The following is a 19,117-nucleotide window of genomic DNA, read 5'->3' on the forward strand; positions in this document are numbered from 1 at the left end:
ACAAGAAGAGAGACGGAGAGAGATATCAGGTAGTTCTGCTCCTCCTGCAGAAACTCTAAACATTAAGGAAGGATCAGGACTAACGTGGACTCATCAGCCATCTTGTCCGAGGTCATCACGAGAGTATGGAGCGTTCTTTTGTTTCTCCTTAAAGCTCTTATAAGATGCTGCTTTCCTACATTTCCTGGGTCCCAAGAGTTCTATATATGGTCAAATAAAATAAAAGCGTTCTCTGCCCGGCTCACTCTCAGACATCGGACAGAGGAGGCGGTTTGAAAAGGAGGAGGAAATGAGGGAGTAATTAAAGGGAGAATGACACAAATGATGCCCTATTCACCAGGGATTAATCACTCCAAATTGAAGGTGACAACTGGCAGGCCGGTGCAGTGCTGCTTGGAGAGCCCATTGTGCAGTTTACTGGAGCCTGCACCTCGTCTAATCTCCCATTTGCTGGCTCCCATCTCCCCGCCTGTCACCCTGCCAGCAACATGGAATTTGCAGCTCCATTTGGGACTGCTAAAAAAGGCAAGGCAGCCCAAGAGGAGGAGGTGCAGCCAATGGAGGCTGACCTGTCCAGTTGCTTGCTGTAAAATAAGGGGGGGAAAGAGGAGGGATGGGGTGGGGGGGAGAGGGGGTGACATAACGTCGCTGTTCTCCCCTCTGACACCAACACAGTGTGTCTAAGATAAGAGCAAATATCTGTGAATTAACCTCTTACTATCTCTCAGTGTCTCCGTCACCTACTTCAAGTCCCCGCTCCGCTCCAACCACTCGAGTAAAGACATGAAGACTTTTATCTCTTAAAGGCACAGCGCCACATTTAAAGGGACACTGCAGGTTTTTTACAGGTCAGGTTATAAAAGTCGAACAGAGACAGAAGCTAACGGCTGTGGAGAACGTTTAGACAAGACGAGAGAAAAATATATTTATAAATATATTTATATTTTTAACATCTTCAGTTTTCCATCAGACAGCCCTTTCTCTCTGCTTCATGTTTTTAAAGCAACAATCTGTAACTCCTCCTCCTCCAGTCGTTTCAGAGTCGATCTAATAGAACAATAACCTCCAACAGGGAGAATGGCGTCTCTCTCATGGCGTCCACAGAGCGCCTCGCTGGCCTGTTTTCAGCACTATGTAACTTTGTCAGCGGGTCGAGGTCATCTGGTGAGAAGTGTGTACGTCTTTAAGGTCCTAGTTCACACAGCAGCCTTCAGATACAAAGCAGACAGGATTTTAAACTATCTAAACGATCCCTTCAAGGCCGTGAATTAAAAGAATCTTCTTCAGATTTATAAGAAGTGCACAAGCTGTGGGACGAAGAGGACGTCGAAGAGCAACAACATGGGAATATAAACCGCCAGCGGTCAGGGGAGCATGCTCAGTCTGGATCGGCTCTGCTCCGTTTAATACGCATAAATAAAACAGTGAAGTGTGTGATCGGAGATAATGAGAGACGGATAAACTTCAGAATACAAACAAGAGAGTGAGAGAGAGAGACAAAGTAAGGGAGGAAGAGGAGGAGGAGGTGGAGGAAGAGGGAGAGGAGGAGGTGGAGGAAGAAGAGGAAGAGGAGGAGGCTGTGATATACTGAGAACTCGATCCTGAGCCAGATCTTCTCTGCAAACATGAGTTGTGGGATTTCGCCACCCCGGTCCAAAAATAACCCCAAAATCATAAAAACATCTGCACAGCAGGCACATCGGATATTAAAGAGCAGCAACAGAAGCCAAGAAGATCAGCTGGGGGGGGGGGACTCTTCTTCGTGATGAGTTGATCCCTCAACTCTGTGTCAGACATTACATTACCCACAATGCCTTTCCACAGGCCTAATGTTTTAAACTGGGGGACTTTAGCTGCTGGTTTGTGAGTACTCCATTCGGGGTGTGAAGTCTGATCTCATGCAGACGAACAGCGTCACACACCTTTAACTTTACGTCTTCTCATCTCTCCTCTCGGTAGAATCAAACTCCGGCTCCTCCATGTGACTCTGCCCTTCAAACAGAAGGCCGAACGGTTCTTTACCAGAGATGCACCATTCACTCTGAAGATTGTGTCTCTCTCCCTCTCTGTGTTACGTCTTTACACGCTCAGGTTTCAGGAGCAGATTGAATCGCCCCTCAGCAGCAGATGATTACATGATGAAGACGTGACTCACAGTTCTCCTCAAAGTCTCAAACTTTAACAAACAATCAGCACAAAGCTGTGCTGCGATGCTCGGCACATTCTGACACCACACTGCTCAAAGCTTCACTCGGCTAAAGATCCTTCTAGAAGGTGATGATGGTGACGAGCTCAGCTAAATATCAGCACATTTCTGGAGAAACATTTTTGCATGTGTTTCAAATCTGAAATGAAGAAGTTTATTTCAGTTTATCTGATCCAAAACTGAGTGAGGTCGTTTAGAATGTCAAAACGTTGATACTTTGGATACCACGTGTTTTAAAATGATTCAATCTCCATTATTTGAATGATCCAGAGGGTTGAAAAGTAGCCAGGCTTTGAAAACAAAAACACAGATCAGAGCGAGAGAAGGAGTGAGAGGAGTCAATTAGCAAACAACTCGTAACAAACATGGACGACTTTACAGCTCTGTACATTTCTTAAGTGCTCTACGCTTTACTTTGGTTCAAATACAATGCAGGCCATCCCTCTAGTGTGTGGTGATAGCTGAAGGCAGACATCAACACGACTCGTAATGCTACATATTTCTGCAGTTTGACTTCCTGGTTGAACCTCGGCACAGGAACTGTGGAGCATGCTCAGAACGCCTCTTCTAGTTGTAGTTTAACTGACGTGTATACATGCAAGAGTAAGCCACACGATACTTTGAGACATTTGATTTAGTTCGATTTCAATGATTTTTAATTAAACATCAGCTCTAAAGAAGACGATACGTTTCTCCTCATGGCCTTGAAGCTTCATCACTTATTTCACATTTGTGGAAACAAAGTCGGCACCAGAATCTCTGCCGTCACGTGATTTTATGAGCTCAGATTTGAACATTAAATCACGTCTGCTTATCTCCTCAGCCTCTCTGTCACTTCTCAAACCCCCCCCCCACCCCCCGACCAGCCTTTCAGACTCAGCTCTGTTTAGACTAGCCTGGACTGTATGTATGACACACCACAGTCCTGATGAATCGGGTCCAGACACTGCAGACGTGCATGAAGCCGACCTGCTGCTCAGACGTTTTCAGGGCTGCAGCTGATTCAGCCATCAAGTGTCCTGCAGATTATTCAGGGATTCATCGAGTTAAATACTTTAGCACTTTCAAAGAATATTGTGGATAGAAAAATCAGACAAGATGCCACCACATGGATGTAGCCCTGATGCTAACTTCTCTCTGCTGGGTGAACGAGTGAGAGCTGCTGCTAAGTGATGAGAGAGAGAGAGAGAGAGAGAGAGAGAGAGGTGAAGGAAGGTTTTGCATCCTGCATGTTCCACCTGCATGCTGTAGCTCTAACTGGCTGTAACACAGAGCTACAATTTCCCAGTCCTGTTTATCAGCTTTCATTGTAACAAGCAGTTAAACAGGTTTGTGTTTAATGCTAACAGTAGCATTAGCTTAGCTCGTGTCGGGTCTGCTGCCTGAACTAAACGCAAAGGAAGCTTTCTGATGCTAAAGCGGTTGATCGTGCTTCATGGACGGCGTGTTCGTTTTTTTAAAGCCGACAGCTCAAAGGTTTTAGTCATGATTCACTTTGAAACGATCACAGACTTCTGATGCGCTAACTGCTTGCTAGTATAAAGTAAGTTATGGTGCGATGCAATACGATATGCTTTACTGTCTTTGCAGGGTAATTTGTCTTAGATGCTGAATACATTTAGCTGCCTCCTCTGTGGTGTTAAATATCCCATATTCTCCTCATTTACCAAGTTCCCCCCGGGATTAATTAAGTATTTCTGATTCTGTTCTTGTCGTTCTTTCATGTTGTCCATCTGTGAGACCTATAGAGTAACTTTGCAGCTCAAAAAACGAGCCTACATGCCATCTCTCTTCTGATTGGCCAGTTCTCTGGAAGCCTTCAGGTGGGTGCAGAACGCTGCAGGGCTGCCAGGGTAGGGCTGCTCTCAAGTACTTGGAGAAGAGAGTCTATGCAAGAGGTTTCAGCGTCTCACGTAGAGGCTTGAAGCCGCCTGGTGAAGTTCTTGGTTTCATATCGGGGAACTTTGTTGTGATTTACAGAACAAACCGTTTAGCGCCCTCTGCAGACTCATCCTGGGATTACTCCAACATACGTCTACCTCATGATCTGAAGCTTTGTCCACGTTTAGCATGGGCATCCAGCATTGTAACACTATACTGTAAGTCAGTTTTAAAATGGAGATCTGCATCATATGTGAACTTCAAATCAATAAAAAAAAAAAACGTCAAACAATCAGAAATCAAGATTGATCAACAAACAATATCTTGTTTCTCTCTCGCAGCGTGTCCCGTTTCTCCTCGTCTGCTTCTCTCTCTCTAACACGCTCCATGCCGATTCCATCGTCTCGTTTTCTTCCCACATTTATACAGGTCGACCTCCGTGTCAAAACCCAGAGAGGGATCTGGTGAGCATGCTCAGAACACCTCGGGCCAGTTTGGGTTTGAAGCTGATCATCCCCCGATCACGTTATGTAAATCTTAATATTCAACTTTGTACGTTTTCAGTCAGACCAACATGTTTTTTAAAAGCATCCCTCTAGCCGCACTAACACATAAATCCACTCCATGACATCATGTATTAGTCCTGAGTGTCATGTAGCAGTGTGTCCCTGTGTGAGCTTTGTTCTCAGGGTCTCAGACCGCAGAGCGATCAACAACCGACAGACATCACATGAAACAGAACCAAAAGTATCGCTCCAATGTTTCCATCCCACCTGCTCATATCTACATCCATACCTCCATCTCACCACATGAGTGGGGTGGGGTGGGGGGTTAAGAGGGGGGAAATCACAGGACTCCAAAGACAGCTGCAGCTTATAAGGAATGTGAGGGGCCTCAGCCAAGAGAACAGGCAGGGAAACCAGACCATATAAGGCAACAGAGGCCGAATCTCATTTTTATCAATGAGCAGAGCGGGCATGAAGAGCGGCTTAACATGCAGAGGTCGGTCCGTCTCCACGCAGTTAGTGTGTGCGCTTTGTGACAACAGCAAACAGGACACAAGTGTTTGCTGCATAGAGGACGCGCACACGGAGGACGCCGTCTCGGCTCCCTTGATCGCACAAAATGTGTGGACAGTGAAGCGTGCGTGTCGATGAGTTCATCGCTTCACTTCCAAACGTCAAAGAGCAGAAGTTTAAGAACGTTAGCAGCAAAGTGACGAAGCAGAAGCAGCTCATCGGGGTCATGAAAGGGTCGAAGGGAAAGTGATTTCATCTTCTATCGCTTTTTAACACATCACGCCAAACAAGGGCCGTCATGAGACAACACTTCTAAACTCTGATATGATTTTTTTGTGACTTAATTTGTAACAAATGTTTCATGTCATGTCTTGTAACCTGCTACTGGATGCTTTGAATTTCCCTCGGGATCAATAAAGTATCTATCTATCTATCTATCAAAGACCATCTCAACACAAACCAAAGTCCTTGGCACAAAAAAAAGTTTCATTTCTTTTTTTTTTAACGATCACAAAATGCAGACAGACTCCTGCACACTGCAGCTCAGTGTTTGATGGATTCATTCCTCTCCTGTGAAATTATTGGGATTTCATAATCTTCAGGTTTTTTCCCCTGATTCTACGGATCATTAAAATAACAGATATTTTGTTGTTGTAAAACATTGAGCAGTGAAGCACTGAACACTGGACCTGTTCTGTGAGAGTTCAGAGAAACGTGCGTGATTGTCCGATGTTTTCAGAGACGTCCGCTGTGTTGAACTATCTCAGTGTTTCATCCATCCCATAATCAAAGATAAACACCTTCCTATAGCTGGCTGCATGTTTCTCACCCTAACACAACCCAGACCTGCCGTGATTTATCAGTCCCAGGGTTACCAGGCTTTCCTGGATGAGAGGTCAGATAGGTGAAGTGCAGACAGAGATAATACTCTCGGCCCTTTGAAGGACTACTCAGACGTTTTTCTGCTTTAATTAAAACATGACCACAGGCTCAAAGCCGACGCCTCACATACAGCAGGCTAAAGTTCACTACTCTGTTTACAATAGGAGAGATTATTTTCCACAACTGCTCGTGGATTTCATCTTTTGCTCTCCTTCTCTCCTCGAGCCTTTTTTGGAGACATTTCCTGCAACATTTATCCATGAGCAGAGGAACGAAGAAACAATACTGATCGTCTGCACTGACCTTTCACCTTTGACCCTGACATTTTTACACCAATATTTCTAATTTGAACACCTCATAGGGATTTTCTATTCTTTTTTTTCCGCTGTGTTTTGAGGAAAATACGTCTCTGTTTGACTCAATTTCAGGTCTCCGTTGGACTACATTTCATGTCTCCGTTGGACTACATCTCATGTCTCTGTAGGACTACATTTCAGGTCTCCATTGGATTACATTTCATGTCTCTGTTGGACTACATTTCATGTCTCCGTTGGACTACATCTCATGTCTCTGTAGGACTACATTTCAGGTCTCCATTGGATTACATTTCATGTCTCTGTTGGACTACATTTCATGTCTCTGTTGGACTACATTTCATGTCCCTGTTGGACTACATTTCATGTCTCTGTTGGACTACATTTCATGTCCCTGTTGGACTACATTTCATGTCTCTGTTGGACTACATTTCATGTCCCTGTTGGACTACATTTCAGGTCTCTGTTGGACTAAATTGTCCTGTCTCCATTGGACTACATTTCATGTCTCTGTTGGAATACATTTCAGGTCTCTGTTGGAATACATTTCATGTCCCTGTTGGACTACATTTCATGTCCCTGTTAGACTCCATTTCAGGTCTCTGTTGGACTACATTTCAGGTCTCTGTTGGACTAAATTGTCCTGTCTCCGTTGGACTTCATTTCATGTTCCTGTTGGACTACATTTCAGGTCTCTGTTGGACTACATTTCAGGTCTCTGTTGGACTACATTTCATGTACCTGTTGGACTACATTTAAGGTCTCTGTTGGACTACATTTCACGTCTCCGTTGGACCACATTTCAAACCCCTGGTGGACTACATTTCATGTCTCTGTAGGATTATATTTCATGTCTCTGTTGGACTACATTTCAGGTCTCTGTTGGACTAAATTGTCCTGTCTCCGTTGGACTACATTTCATGTCTCTGTTGGACTAAATTGTCCTGTCTCCATTGGACTACATTTCATGTCTCTGTTGGACTACATTTCATGTCTCCATTGGACTACATTTCATGTCTCCATTGGACTACATTTCATGTCTCCATTGGACTACATTTCATGTCTCTGTTGGACTACATTTCATGTCTTTATTGGACTACATTTCATGTCTTTATTGGACTACATTTCATGTCTTTATTGGACTACATTTCATGTCTCCATTGGACTAAATTTCATGTCTCTGTAGGACTACATTTCATGTCTCTGTAGGACTACAGGTAGGGAACAGAAACGAGTGCATTCAGCTGCAGCCTGATGAAGTTCTTCTAAATGTGAGGTAGTGTTTTGCGTGTCCACCTCTTTAAGGACTGATGTATAAGAAGTCTTTGATTCTCACCTTTGTGTCGCCCATGCTCTCCGACTCAGACACCTGGTAGGTGAGGTCCGTCTCCTCGAAGCCGGTGGCACTCATGCGCTGGTCCATGGAGGGGTCAGAGCGGGGGGGCGAGTCAGGCGAGTTGAGGCACGTTTGGATCAGAGCTTTTCCTGTTTCGCTCGTGATCATGGGTTGGAGTTTGCGGGTGGCAAAAGTGTAGACATGACCCGTTTCACTCGCCACGAGCAGCAGAACCTGCGTCCCCGTCAGGGTGGAGAGTTCATACGCCTGGAAAGAGACAAAGAGGAATCAAGACGGGCTGCAACATGAGATCATTCTGGTTATCATCAATCTGATGTATCAATCAAACCAATTGTCCACAGAGTCGTTTCATTATTTAGTCTATGAAATGTCTTCACACCTGTAGATCGTTTGCTCTGGTCTGAATATTGGACCAGTTTGTTGCAAATTACCTCATGTCTGGGGACATTTACAGGAGGACCTAAATGTGTGATGCACCAGGAAAATGCTCTCTGATTGGTCAGAGGTAAACAAAGACTAGCTGCCTCCTGATTGGCTGTGGCTGCTCCAAAGACTCTTTACAGTTTCTAACTGGACAGACGACGACACAGAGTGATGTCGACTCTACTCATCACTTTTTCTATTGTTTGTATTTATCACTGAAGGTAAACGATACAGTTAGAAAATAATATGTTGATGTTCTGGAGTCTCTGAAGACGCTTATCAAGACAATTCAGGAGAAAGACCACAGTAGTCCTCCTGAACCAGGACCAAGTTAGTCCTCCTGAACCAGGACCACGTTAATCCTCCTGAACCAGGACCACGATAATACTCCTGAATCAGGACCTGCTCTTCGACCCAAACTGTCCCTGAAGCTCCGTCAGGTCTGCCTGTGGTCTTTAATGTTCAGTGATGATGAACAGAGAGGGTCCACGCTGGTTACTTCCTGCAGTGAGGTCAGTGCGAGGTCGCTTCATGTTCTTCTACTACAAACAGAAAGCAGACCGAGACCCTCCTTTTCCAGCGGTCTCAGTGCGGTTGTTTGGTCCCACACCAGGGTTTGATTGACAGCTTTCCAAACTGAACTAACATGGCGAGGTGTGAAGACACACCCTAAAAAAACGGCATGAGAAACTCCTGAAAAAACACAACTGAGCCAAGAAAACACTAGAAGAACCTAAAAATACATCTGTAGTGAACGGTGACGTAGAGCAGCCACGAAGTGAAAATGACTTCAGATAAAGTTCTCAGAATACAGAGAGAGATAAAGCCGAGAGACTGATTGTAGCGGGGGAGGGTGTGTGTGTGTGTGTGTTAGGGGGTCTAGTAGGGATCTGGACACAAGTTAACGTTCATTAACCCTCTTGCATCACTATGGAATTTTTGTCCTTTTGGGCAAATGTTTCCTCTTTATTTATTTTTTTAAATCAGTCTTGGATATGTCAAAGATTATCTGAAATATTTACCTTGATGCATTGTTAGTTTGTGTGTAGCATCAGATTTGAAATGTAATCAAACTGGCATTTAAAGGGTTAAATTCCTGATAATTATTCAATATTTGGTAGTTTTGAGCAGTGATGGAGTTGTTTAAGAGATTTATGCAGAAAAAAGTAGAAAAAAATATAAATCTGTTCTATTTTTATAGCAGTTTTTTTGGAAGTGGACATTTTTGTCCTTAGTGACTTTAGAGGGTAGTAAATTAAACTGATGCCTGAGGGTTAAGTGCAGAGGGAGACAGCAGTAGGGTTGCAGAAATGATTGCTAAATAAATGAGATCACAACACGACTCCCGACCACTAGAACCTGCAGTTAAACAGTAAAAGGTAAACGTGTCATCAAACTGCATTATGATGGAGTGATGTGCTGCAGAGACGCTCTGAGCTACAAGCTTTGTTCTCCACATGTAATAAAAAAATGTTTGTTTGGTTAAGAAGACGCCAACGAAATGTCACAACATCACAATTTTACTTGTTTTATACGTGAAAAATGAAAGTTGTAATGCAACATTTAATCTTACACTACCTGTGAATTATATCACGATCACAATATCTGACAAAATAAATGCAATATGAGTTCTGGAGACCTTTTTTCCCAGAATTTGAGAGCAGCTGCAAAAGCAATACACGCAACATAAGAATATACTTTTATAACATGGCTACAAAATGAAACAGATTGGGTCACTGGTGGCTTATCAGTTAGTGCGCGCCCATGTACAGAGGCTGTAGTCCTCCAAGTTGGTGGACGGACTTTTGACTCTATCCACTGTCTTATCTCTAAATAAAGCCATAAGAAGACCCAAAATTAAAAAACCTTTATTCGTATTTGATAAGAAAGGGAAAAGAGTAGGAAGTCAGGGGAGAAAGCGGGGAATGACGTGCGGAGCCACGGGTCGTACTTGAGCCCAGGCTGCCCGCTTGGAGGTCTAAAGCCTCCGTACATTGAGTGCAACCTAACCGCTAGGCCATCTGTGCCCCAGTAATAGAAGTTTTTGACTATATCGTGCAGCCGCAGCCGGCTGTGTAACGTGAGGCCACCGTCACACTGTGCCGCCGTGTCATTCATTATACCTAACACACTCTCTCCCGGGTGTACAGAGGAACAATGAGAGCAGCGCACACACACACACACTCACTCACTCCCAGAAACACACACGTTGAGGCTGCACTCACAGTGAACCCCTGAGAAAGCCTTTTCATCTAAATGAGTCAGGAGTTGTGTGGAGGATGCAGTGAAGGCCGAGTGCCGTCAGCATCACCTCGGCGAGCGCAGCCACAGCGCTCTGATAAATGTGTCATTGTGCAGCTGAGAGCAACACAAAGCAGGAGGAGACTCGTCACATTCAAATCTAAGGACTTTATTGAAGCACACATTCATGCTCCGACACTGTGTTCATTATGGTTCATATCCAACGCTCTCTATCTGCTGCTGCTCACAGATAATTGCCTTTTTGGTGCCATAATATGACGACAGGGCCGAGAGGTTACTGACGGACACTACTGCACACGCTCAATGGCACACTACAAACATTAATAACTGGAGAGGTTTAGTGTGCTTGTGTTGTAAGAATGTAGTAATTCACCCGAGCTGCAACCTCAAACTGCAGTTCCTCTAGTGTCCACTAAAGGCTGGAAATCTAAGTTGCCAGTCGGATATGTCATCAGGAACCCCCCTGTGAGGTCAATAAAATGCACCATAACTACCCCTCCAGTTAACCCATTTTTTGTCCTTCACCTGCCGCTAACCGCCACTCTAACAGAGGTTTAAAACGAGCGGATAGTCGCCGTCATTCCTCGAGCGCTCTAATCTTCTTCAGTCTGATCATTAATCAAGGTGTCATGACTGTGGTTTATGTTTCATGTTCTGCAGAACAGGAACCTGCTGGAAACCAGTTTTTTTAAACTGAGTCAGGCCCGTTAAACTGTAACTTAATGTTACTTTTAAACTTTCCTGTATCATAAATTAAATTAAATGAATAAACAGTTGTGGGCAGCTAACAGTGCTGATGGTTAACTAGCTCATTAGCAAGCTAATTAATTAGCCACGGCCACCCCCTAGCTCATCTCAAGCTCCACCCACAGATTCTAAACTCTAGGCTACAAAAAGCCGTCAACAACCCAATGGTGACATGTTGTCTGTTAATTAACCCGTTAATGCAGCTTCACATAAATTAATGATCACAGCTTGCTCGCTCTCGCTCTCTCTCTCTATTATCCATGCAGCAGCTGCAGAGTCTCTCCCACTCCTCGGCCTGATGTTTGGCCGTCGTCCAAAGGTAGGTAAGGACTCATTTGTCACCTTAAGTGCGCTCCTCGGTGGCAGCACTAAATAGACCTACACACACAGCTTTAATAAGTTTCTCATCTCTCATAAATATTCATGACAGCAGGGTCAGCTCAGGCTCTAATTGGTCCCTCCGTCACACAACCGAACATCCTCACTGAGGGTCAGATAAAGAAGAGGAACAAGAAGAACTCAGGGAAGCAAACATGAACAAGAGAAACGAGACAAACAGACGCTTTGAGGTTTTACAGGAGGTGGAGACAGACGAGGTTTAGAGTCTGACTCTTCACCTCAAACTAAATAATCACAGTCACTGTCAGACAATGAATCATCTACATTGTTCAAGTGTATTTTCTATCAATCAACCAACTGACAAATGTTTTCAGCAGAGGTGTAGGACAGCGGGAAAGGCCCAGCGTCAGAGTCCTGATATCGTCTTATTGATGCACCTGAACGGAAAGGACACACGATTATGATGCAACAGCTGGGCGCTCCTGCTACGAGTCAAAATATCTGCCATGAAAACAGACGCTATGAAGATAGAAGATATGAAACCACGGGTCGCTTGTTTGGAGAAGCGAGTGATGTTTTGTTCACTAACAAACTTTTTATCTCACAGGGTTGTCATGATACCAGGATTTTAAACTTTGATATGATACATCTTGATAGATCAGGATGATCTTCTACTATTCTACATTTCACTCAGCAGACGCTTTTATCCAAAGTGACGAACATCAGAGAGTAAGAACAACACAAGAGAGGAGAGACAGGAGGAAACAACGTCAGGAAAAGCAAACAAACAGCTTTAAGTCTGATGAGACACACTGACCAGAGGCAGAGCTCAGGTGCTGACAGGAAGTGACCAGAGGCAGAGCTCAGGTGCTGACAGGAAGTGACCAGAGGCAGAGCTCAGGTGCTGACAGGAAGTGACCAGAGACAGAGCTCAGGTGCTGACAGGAAGTGACCAGAGACAGAGCTCAGGTGCTGACAGGAAGTGATCAGAGGCAGAGCTCAGGTGCTGACAGGAAGTGACCAGAGGCTGTTCTTGAGAGTTCTCATCATCATCATCATCATCAGTATCATTAAGTGTGTGGATGTTCTCCATGGTCTTGAGCTTTTTCTTAAAGGTGCAAAGGGACTCTGGAGATGGTGTTGATTTGGCGAGTCTTAAAACAAACTCATATCCTGTAGAACCACAAGAGAAGAGGAAAGGATTGATGTTTGAATTACTGTGACTGCAGCTTCTGATCTCATGTTTCACTCACCTCTTTTTGGAGGTTAGCTGTGTTTGCTGCGAGACCACGGAGGGATTTTATTAAAAAATGTTGAAAATTAAAAGATGAACTTATTAGACTGAAAGCGCGGAAACAAGGAAACACGTGTTAATAAAGTAACCGCGTGCAGCAACATTTTTAAGGTAACCGTTTGTGTTTGCATGCCTTGAATCAAAGTGTGTGATGATGTAAAAGAAGCGAACAGAGGCGATGAGAAGAGAGAACAAACAGGCACATGCTTCAAAATGAAACCAGTTAGAGACCAGTCTACTACGAGTCCTCCCACTCCACCCACCTGTCAGTTTGTGATGGCTGACACAGTGTGGGCAACATTTTCAAAAAAATAAAAAATCTCCATCAGCGCACTTTGTCAAATAGTGCACCGTGTTGCCAAGAACCAACATAAAGACACCTCAGTTTCCACGACAACAGTCTCGGATACACACACACACATACAGAAATACTGCAGCGTATACAGAACGGGCGCTTTGAAATAATAAAAGCACAAATTCAAACTCCTGCAGCTCAATAAAGTGCAGCTTAGAACGGGTTATATTCACAGTCAGGACCAATCAGCTGCTGTGATCCTGCAGGCCGCCTAAGCTTCGAATCATCGGCTAAAGATCCGACAGAGACAGACGTACACATGGCAGTCATAGGTGGAGATAAGTTTCAGTGTGCTGCAGACAATTATGACACCACGGAGCAGGTAATCTCATCTGCTGTGCTAACAGCTTCTGTGCAACGAGGATGGAATCGCTCGACTGAGCCGTGCAACACGAAGCTGAGAGGAAGTTAAACGCCGTCGTTTTTGAGAGATAAAAAAAAGTTTCAGTCCTTTTCAAGCAGAAACGTCCTACACTCAGAGGTTCCAGCTCGGGCTGCAATCAATGGCGTCTCAAATCATGTGGTGATGATATAACCAGGAGAACTTAAAGAGGACATATGATCCCCCTTTTCCACCTTTTCAAACAGTCCCCCTGTGGTCTAAATGAAACATCTGTGCTGTGCTTTGATCAAAATATAACATGAATCAAGCACCAGAGGAGGTTTGTCACCCTGTATAAACCAGCTCTCTCAGAACGCTCCGTTTTGGTGTGTGTGTCTCTTTAAATGCAATGACCCCCCCCCCCCTGAGTTTTCCTGGTAGACATCACTCCTCTGTAGAGAGAATAAAAATGGCGGACATGCGCAAAAGTTTTATTCTAGACTGGGGGTGGAGTCCATAGGTGGAGATACCAGGGGAGGGGAGTTTTTTTACCAGAATCCCACTGTGACATCACAAGGAGAGCACATTTGAAACGGAGCATTTCTCTCTGTGTTGTAAGACTTATGCAGACCACAAACAAATGACTGGATGAGTTTATTTCACATTTTGTGGATCAGTAGACTCTCAGGTTACCCAAATAAATGTTCAAAAACACTGTAGAAGTGGATTTTTCAGAATATGTCCCCTTTAAGCGTAGTATATTAAAGCAGACTCATTAGCTATAACTCAGTTTCCCGACAACCACCGCCGTCCTCATTCATGCACGGCCTGCTCCGATCTCCAGTAATAGCAAAGAAGGGTGGACAACAGGAACTCCTGCATCTCATCCCCTCTCCCATTTTCATTAATGAGTAAGGTCTTCTACCTGCTCTTTCGTGAAGCGCCTCGAGATAACACCTGCTATGAATTGGTACTGAACAAAACTGATTGACTGATTGAGTTTCTGTTGTCCTGTATGCCTTTACGTATTACTTTATGTTTGTACCACATGTGGTGGTAACGATCCCAGAACTTTAAACTTAAATATGATTCTAATGAAATAAAAAGACATCTATACCTGATTGAAACCATGGCAACAAAAGTAGAAGTCACAGGAAACCAATATTTGGCCAAGTAACTTCCTGCACAAAAACATTGGCAAAGTGTCAGTACCTAACTGTTGCCATGTCTTTGTGTAATTTAAGCCTGACTTTCACTTCTGCCCACAGAGAAGCCTTTCCCGACGTGAATCTCGTCAAAAATTCAACTTCTCGTTGAAACGACGCAACCTCTGTAATTGGCCCTGTGATTGGTCCACTGGGTAGCATTGTATTCCCTAAATTTACAACTTTTTCGGCATGGCCACCATTTTCAAAATCCTGCAGAAGGATGAACGCTACAAGCCAGTATCACCACCTGCTGCTCTGTATCTATCAGCGCCAACAGAATCTGCTCAGTCTCTGTCAAACAAGAACGCCAATACAGCGAGAGCTCTCAAAATATGTGGAACTATCAAAAACTGCAGACAACCTGCTGCACACAAACATTGGCAACCTATTTTCTTGCATTTTAAACCGGTGTGTGCAGCAGTTTGTCTGCAGCTTTGGATGCATTCATTCTGCTCCTACACAACCTTCTCATCAAACATGTTTTTGTAAAGCTTCCGTCCTTTTTTAAATATTGATCATTAAGATAACAGATTGTATCGATTTAAACATGTGGTGTGGAAAAGATTTTAAGTATCAAACATTGATTTCAACCGTTCTTTGAAGACATCCTTAGGGGTCAACTTTGGAAACTCAATGAGCCTCTTTCAACATTTATTCACTTGAAGATTGATCAACAGATCAGTGAAATTATTCAGACTAGTCACTGCTGATGATAAGGAGAGTTGCAGCCCTGAAACCGCATCCTGTCTCACAGGGAGAGTGTGTGTGTGTGTGTGTGTGTGTGTGTGTGTGTGTGTGCTCTCTGACTGTCCTCTGATGAGTCTCCCTGAGGTCTTGTCAGCTGTTGGCACCTTCAGGCCGGCTGCTGCTCACCAACACATGGCTGCAGCCTGAGAGCAAAGCAGAGGAAGGACCTGCAACAGCTCTGAGTGTTTGTGTGTCACTTTATCTGAAAGTACGTGCGTGTGCGTGTGATAGTTGGGGGGGGGGGGGGGGGGGGTTAATGGTCATAAATAGAATTTTCATTTGCTCAAGTCTATTTAAAGCTCATTGCCATCCATGAATGTTCAGACTTCCTCACATCCACTGACTCACTTTGTGTCACAATTCTTCATCAGATTACTAAAAGTTTGTAGAAGCAGTGACGTCACCACACAAGAAACATAAACTCTGATAACGATCCACGAGACGATCAAACGATATCAACACCTGTTTGATACCACAGCAACAATACAAGTCTAAGAAACCCAATAGTTTGTTATCCTCAGACATTGGAAACATCTCTCTGAGGAGACGGTGACAATGTTTTAGTGCAATACAGACTGTGTGCAGGAGTTTGCTTCCAGTTTTTTTGACGGACTAATTTGCTATACACCTGTCTGATGAGATTCAGTTTTGCAGGGCTCAGGTACATGTCCATACGGTTATTAAAGTCGCTTTTAAAACACGTGTTTTTTTTACAGCAGCCTATGGAAGTATCGCACTCACATGTTGACAGCCTTCGTCAGCAGCGGAGAGTTATAACCTCTCCTCAGCATTTTCAAGTGTCGTGTGTTTGTTGTGGCTGCTGCAGCACCTTGTCCACTTCAATGACAGAACAGGTAACTCAGGTGTTCCCTCACTGGTGACTCTGTGAGTGATCACACAGCAGCAGCAGCAGCAGCAGCAGAGTTTCATCCTGCAGACTGTTCAGGCCTAACAACATGACACTCTCTGCACTTGGATCAGATCCAGATCACCTGACTCACCTTTTTCATAATCCCGGTCTTCCTCTTGCTGAAGGTGGTGTACCGTCTCAACTTGTTGTCAATAAATTCCATCTTGATCTTCACGCGCCCACGTGTCTTCTTCCCCGGCTTTGCTCCGGCGACCCCTCCGGGCACCATACCGTAGCCTCCGGGAGGAACCCCCACCTCCTGCCCGGTCACCACCGCCTCCATCTCTCCCCTCTCCCGCTTCACCCCTCTCCTGCTGTCCCCGAGTGAACCCACGGGGTCGTCATCATCCCCCGAGTCCGAGTCATTCTCCGAGCCGCTGCACAGCGGAGCGCTCTCCCTGTCCGGGTCGAACCGGGCTCCGTGAGGCAGCACGATTCCCGCGTTTAGCGCCACCATGCCGGCCTGGACCGCGGTCTGCAGAGAGGTCACCCCGGTTCCGTTCCCCGGTCTCACACCTCGTGGACCACCTGGACCGTTAGCCCCCAGCATCCCGACTGAGTCCCTGCCCCCCTGTCGCCCCGCAGCCCCGGCGCTGTCGCTGCCCCCCGGTAAAACCTGCCCCGCTCTCACCAACACGGGACGGATCCCGATGCCGACAACCCCCGCCCCGTGTCCTATGGTTCCCCTGCCTGAAGCGGACCCGTTTCCTGCTGGTGCCGACCCGGCCCGGCTCGGTATCATTCTATTCACTGGACCGAGTCTGTGAACGCCAGCCGAACCAGCTGGAGCGCGCGGAGTGGTGAAACGCAGATAAACGCATGCGCATGTGCCACAAAATGTAAACAAAACGGGCCCGGTCGAAGGTTCTGAGACTCCAGGAAATTAGCGAGACAAACTTTGGAAAGTGATGCTGCCCCCGAGACCCTTCAACCCCGCTGCGTTTGTTCACCCTCCTCCTCTATCTCCAAAACTCCGAGCACTTTCTCAAAAAGGACAACGCGGAGAGCGCCTTCCGTGTCGCTCCGCCATCTTAAATAGTCCGCATTGCGAACCGGAACATCTCTATTTCCTCTCAGTTGTCGTACAAATAATCACCTTTACTCCAACATGTACGCAGAGTTGATCTCTTTATGATTCAGGGACTCATTTAAATGTCTCCTTTTAGATCCGCTTTTAAATCAGCGGAGTGATATCACAACACAGGATCTACTTTCTTCCTTATAAAGAGATACAATGTTTCCTTATTTGGTGCTGTCTTTCCTTATTTGGTGAGTCACAGCGTCGCCTATTGATTGGCTGAAGGTTTTCCGAGCAGCGCTGTGATTGGTGGATGAGGCGGGCTCATTGGAATAAATACCAAAATGGTTGCGCCGCCGTGAACGTCACTGTGAGCAGGCTGTGGCACCGAAATAACAAAACATCCAACTTTTTATTCCCCACGGGTTCATCACCAAAGTGTTTACGCCATAAAAACTCTGATGTGACGTCATTCACATCTGAGGAATTTAATTTAAAGTGGAAATTAGATTCTGAGCAGTTTATTAGGCCTCCTCTTTTCTTAATGTGTCCATGCAGGTAAATTATCAACATGTACATAATCATGGCATCTCTGTGCATTCATATCTCTTTAAAATAGAAATAATAAACCTGACTGTGAGGGGGACATTACCTTAAACACTGAGCATGCTTCGTAATAACTTTACTCCCGGTGCAGCAGAAACTCGCAGTCCAGTATTTTGTCATGACCGACTCAAAGGTCTATGAAAATAAAGAGCGACATTAAAATAATTAAGCTGATTTATTTACAAAAACATGATTAAACTGCAGAAAGAGACGAGGTTTGGATGTCAGTAGAGTCAGTGGTGTTGGTGAGTGGGTGTGTGATGAGTGTAGTGTGCATGTGTTGGATGGAGAAGGAAGATGAAGTAAAGTAATAAAGTCTCTCTGAGCAGACTGAGGTGGCAGCTTTTATGGTGACTGTGAGCATCAGCGCCCAGGTGATCTCAGTCAGGCTGATTGGACCATCACACAGAGAAGAGAACAACAGGCCATCACTATCCTGTTGGGTCAGTGGAAGGATATGGAAGCCCTGAGCAGACAAACATCCATGTGTTTTATTTCACTCCGTTTAAAGATTTGATTTACTGTCACTTCCACAAAACATTCCCAGCAGCATCATACCCGCGAGCCAAAAGCAGTTCCCTTCAAATCAGGCAGACTAAAAGAACAGAAGAGAGATACATGCAACAAGACCGGACCCCTGAAAGGCAGAGTGAAGGTGCCCGGTTGGAGTCATTTATTAATATCATTACGTCCATGTTGGATCAGTAGCCTCCTGGCTAACGCTCGCTTCCTCAGCCTGGCTCCGATCTGCTTTTGGAGGAGACTGAAGAAAGTTTGTTGGGGTCAAATGCCTCCGCCTCCTTCTCTGTTCCGCCATGCTGACTTCTGTGCAAAATATCTAAATAAATAGTTTTTGCTTTAGGATGGAGCGTGTTTATTGTTAACCTTCATGTTGGGCCGCAGAAAGCTACAACAGAGCTACATTAAATGTTTGATTGCATGACCACTTTGGGCTTCTGTACTAATAGCAATGGTGCGTTCATGTGGTGTCAGACACATGGGAAAAACGAGTTCCCAAGCTGGAAAATGCACATGAGCGTCTACTGAGGGGCCCAGCCAGACGCTCTTTGGTTTGGTGATCAGACGGCGTTGAAATGATGCAGCAAACCCCGCCCGTCTGGTGCTGCAGGCAGGTTAAAACAAATGCATCCTGGTATTTGAACATTAATCTTCACCCAACCTTTCTTGGCAACATGCTGGGAGGGGGGATTTCATGTAATGGTTGGG

General features: G+C 45.0%; 1 protein-coding gene across 3 annotated transcripts in view; it reads right to left on the reverse strand.

Moving 5' to 3' along the window:
• Nucleotides 1–17,380, reverse strand: part of srfb (serum response factor b) — a 30,411-nt gene extending 13,031 nt beyond the window's left edge. For 2 of the 3 annotated variants that reach the window (XM_061040619.1, XM_061040617.1), the window contains exons 1-2: nucleotides 16,358–17,378; nucleotides 7,639–7,905 (exon numbers count right to left, since the gene is read on the reverse strand). In XM_061040619.1, coding sequence (XP_060896602.1) covers nucleotides 7,639–7,905; nucleotides 16,358–17,008 — 918 coding nt within the window. In that variant the 5' untranslated portion in view covers nucleotides 17,009–17,378. Of the gene's footprint in view, nucleotides 1–7,638; nucleotides 7,906–16,357 lie in introns of all 3 variants that reach the window. The other variant, XM_061040618.1, reaches the window with a different exon arrangement.
• Nucleotides 17,381–19,117: the final 1,737 nt, after the last annotated feature.

Source organism: Labrus mixtus, chromosome 6 (genome assembly GCF_963584025.1).
Source record: "Labrus mixtus chromosome 6, fLabMix1.1, whole genome shotgun sequence".
Lineage (NCBI taxonomy): Eukaryota > Metazoa > Chordata > Actinopteri > Labriformes > Labridae > Labrus > Labrus mixtus.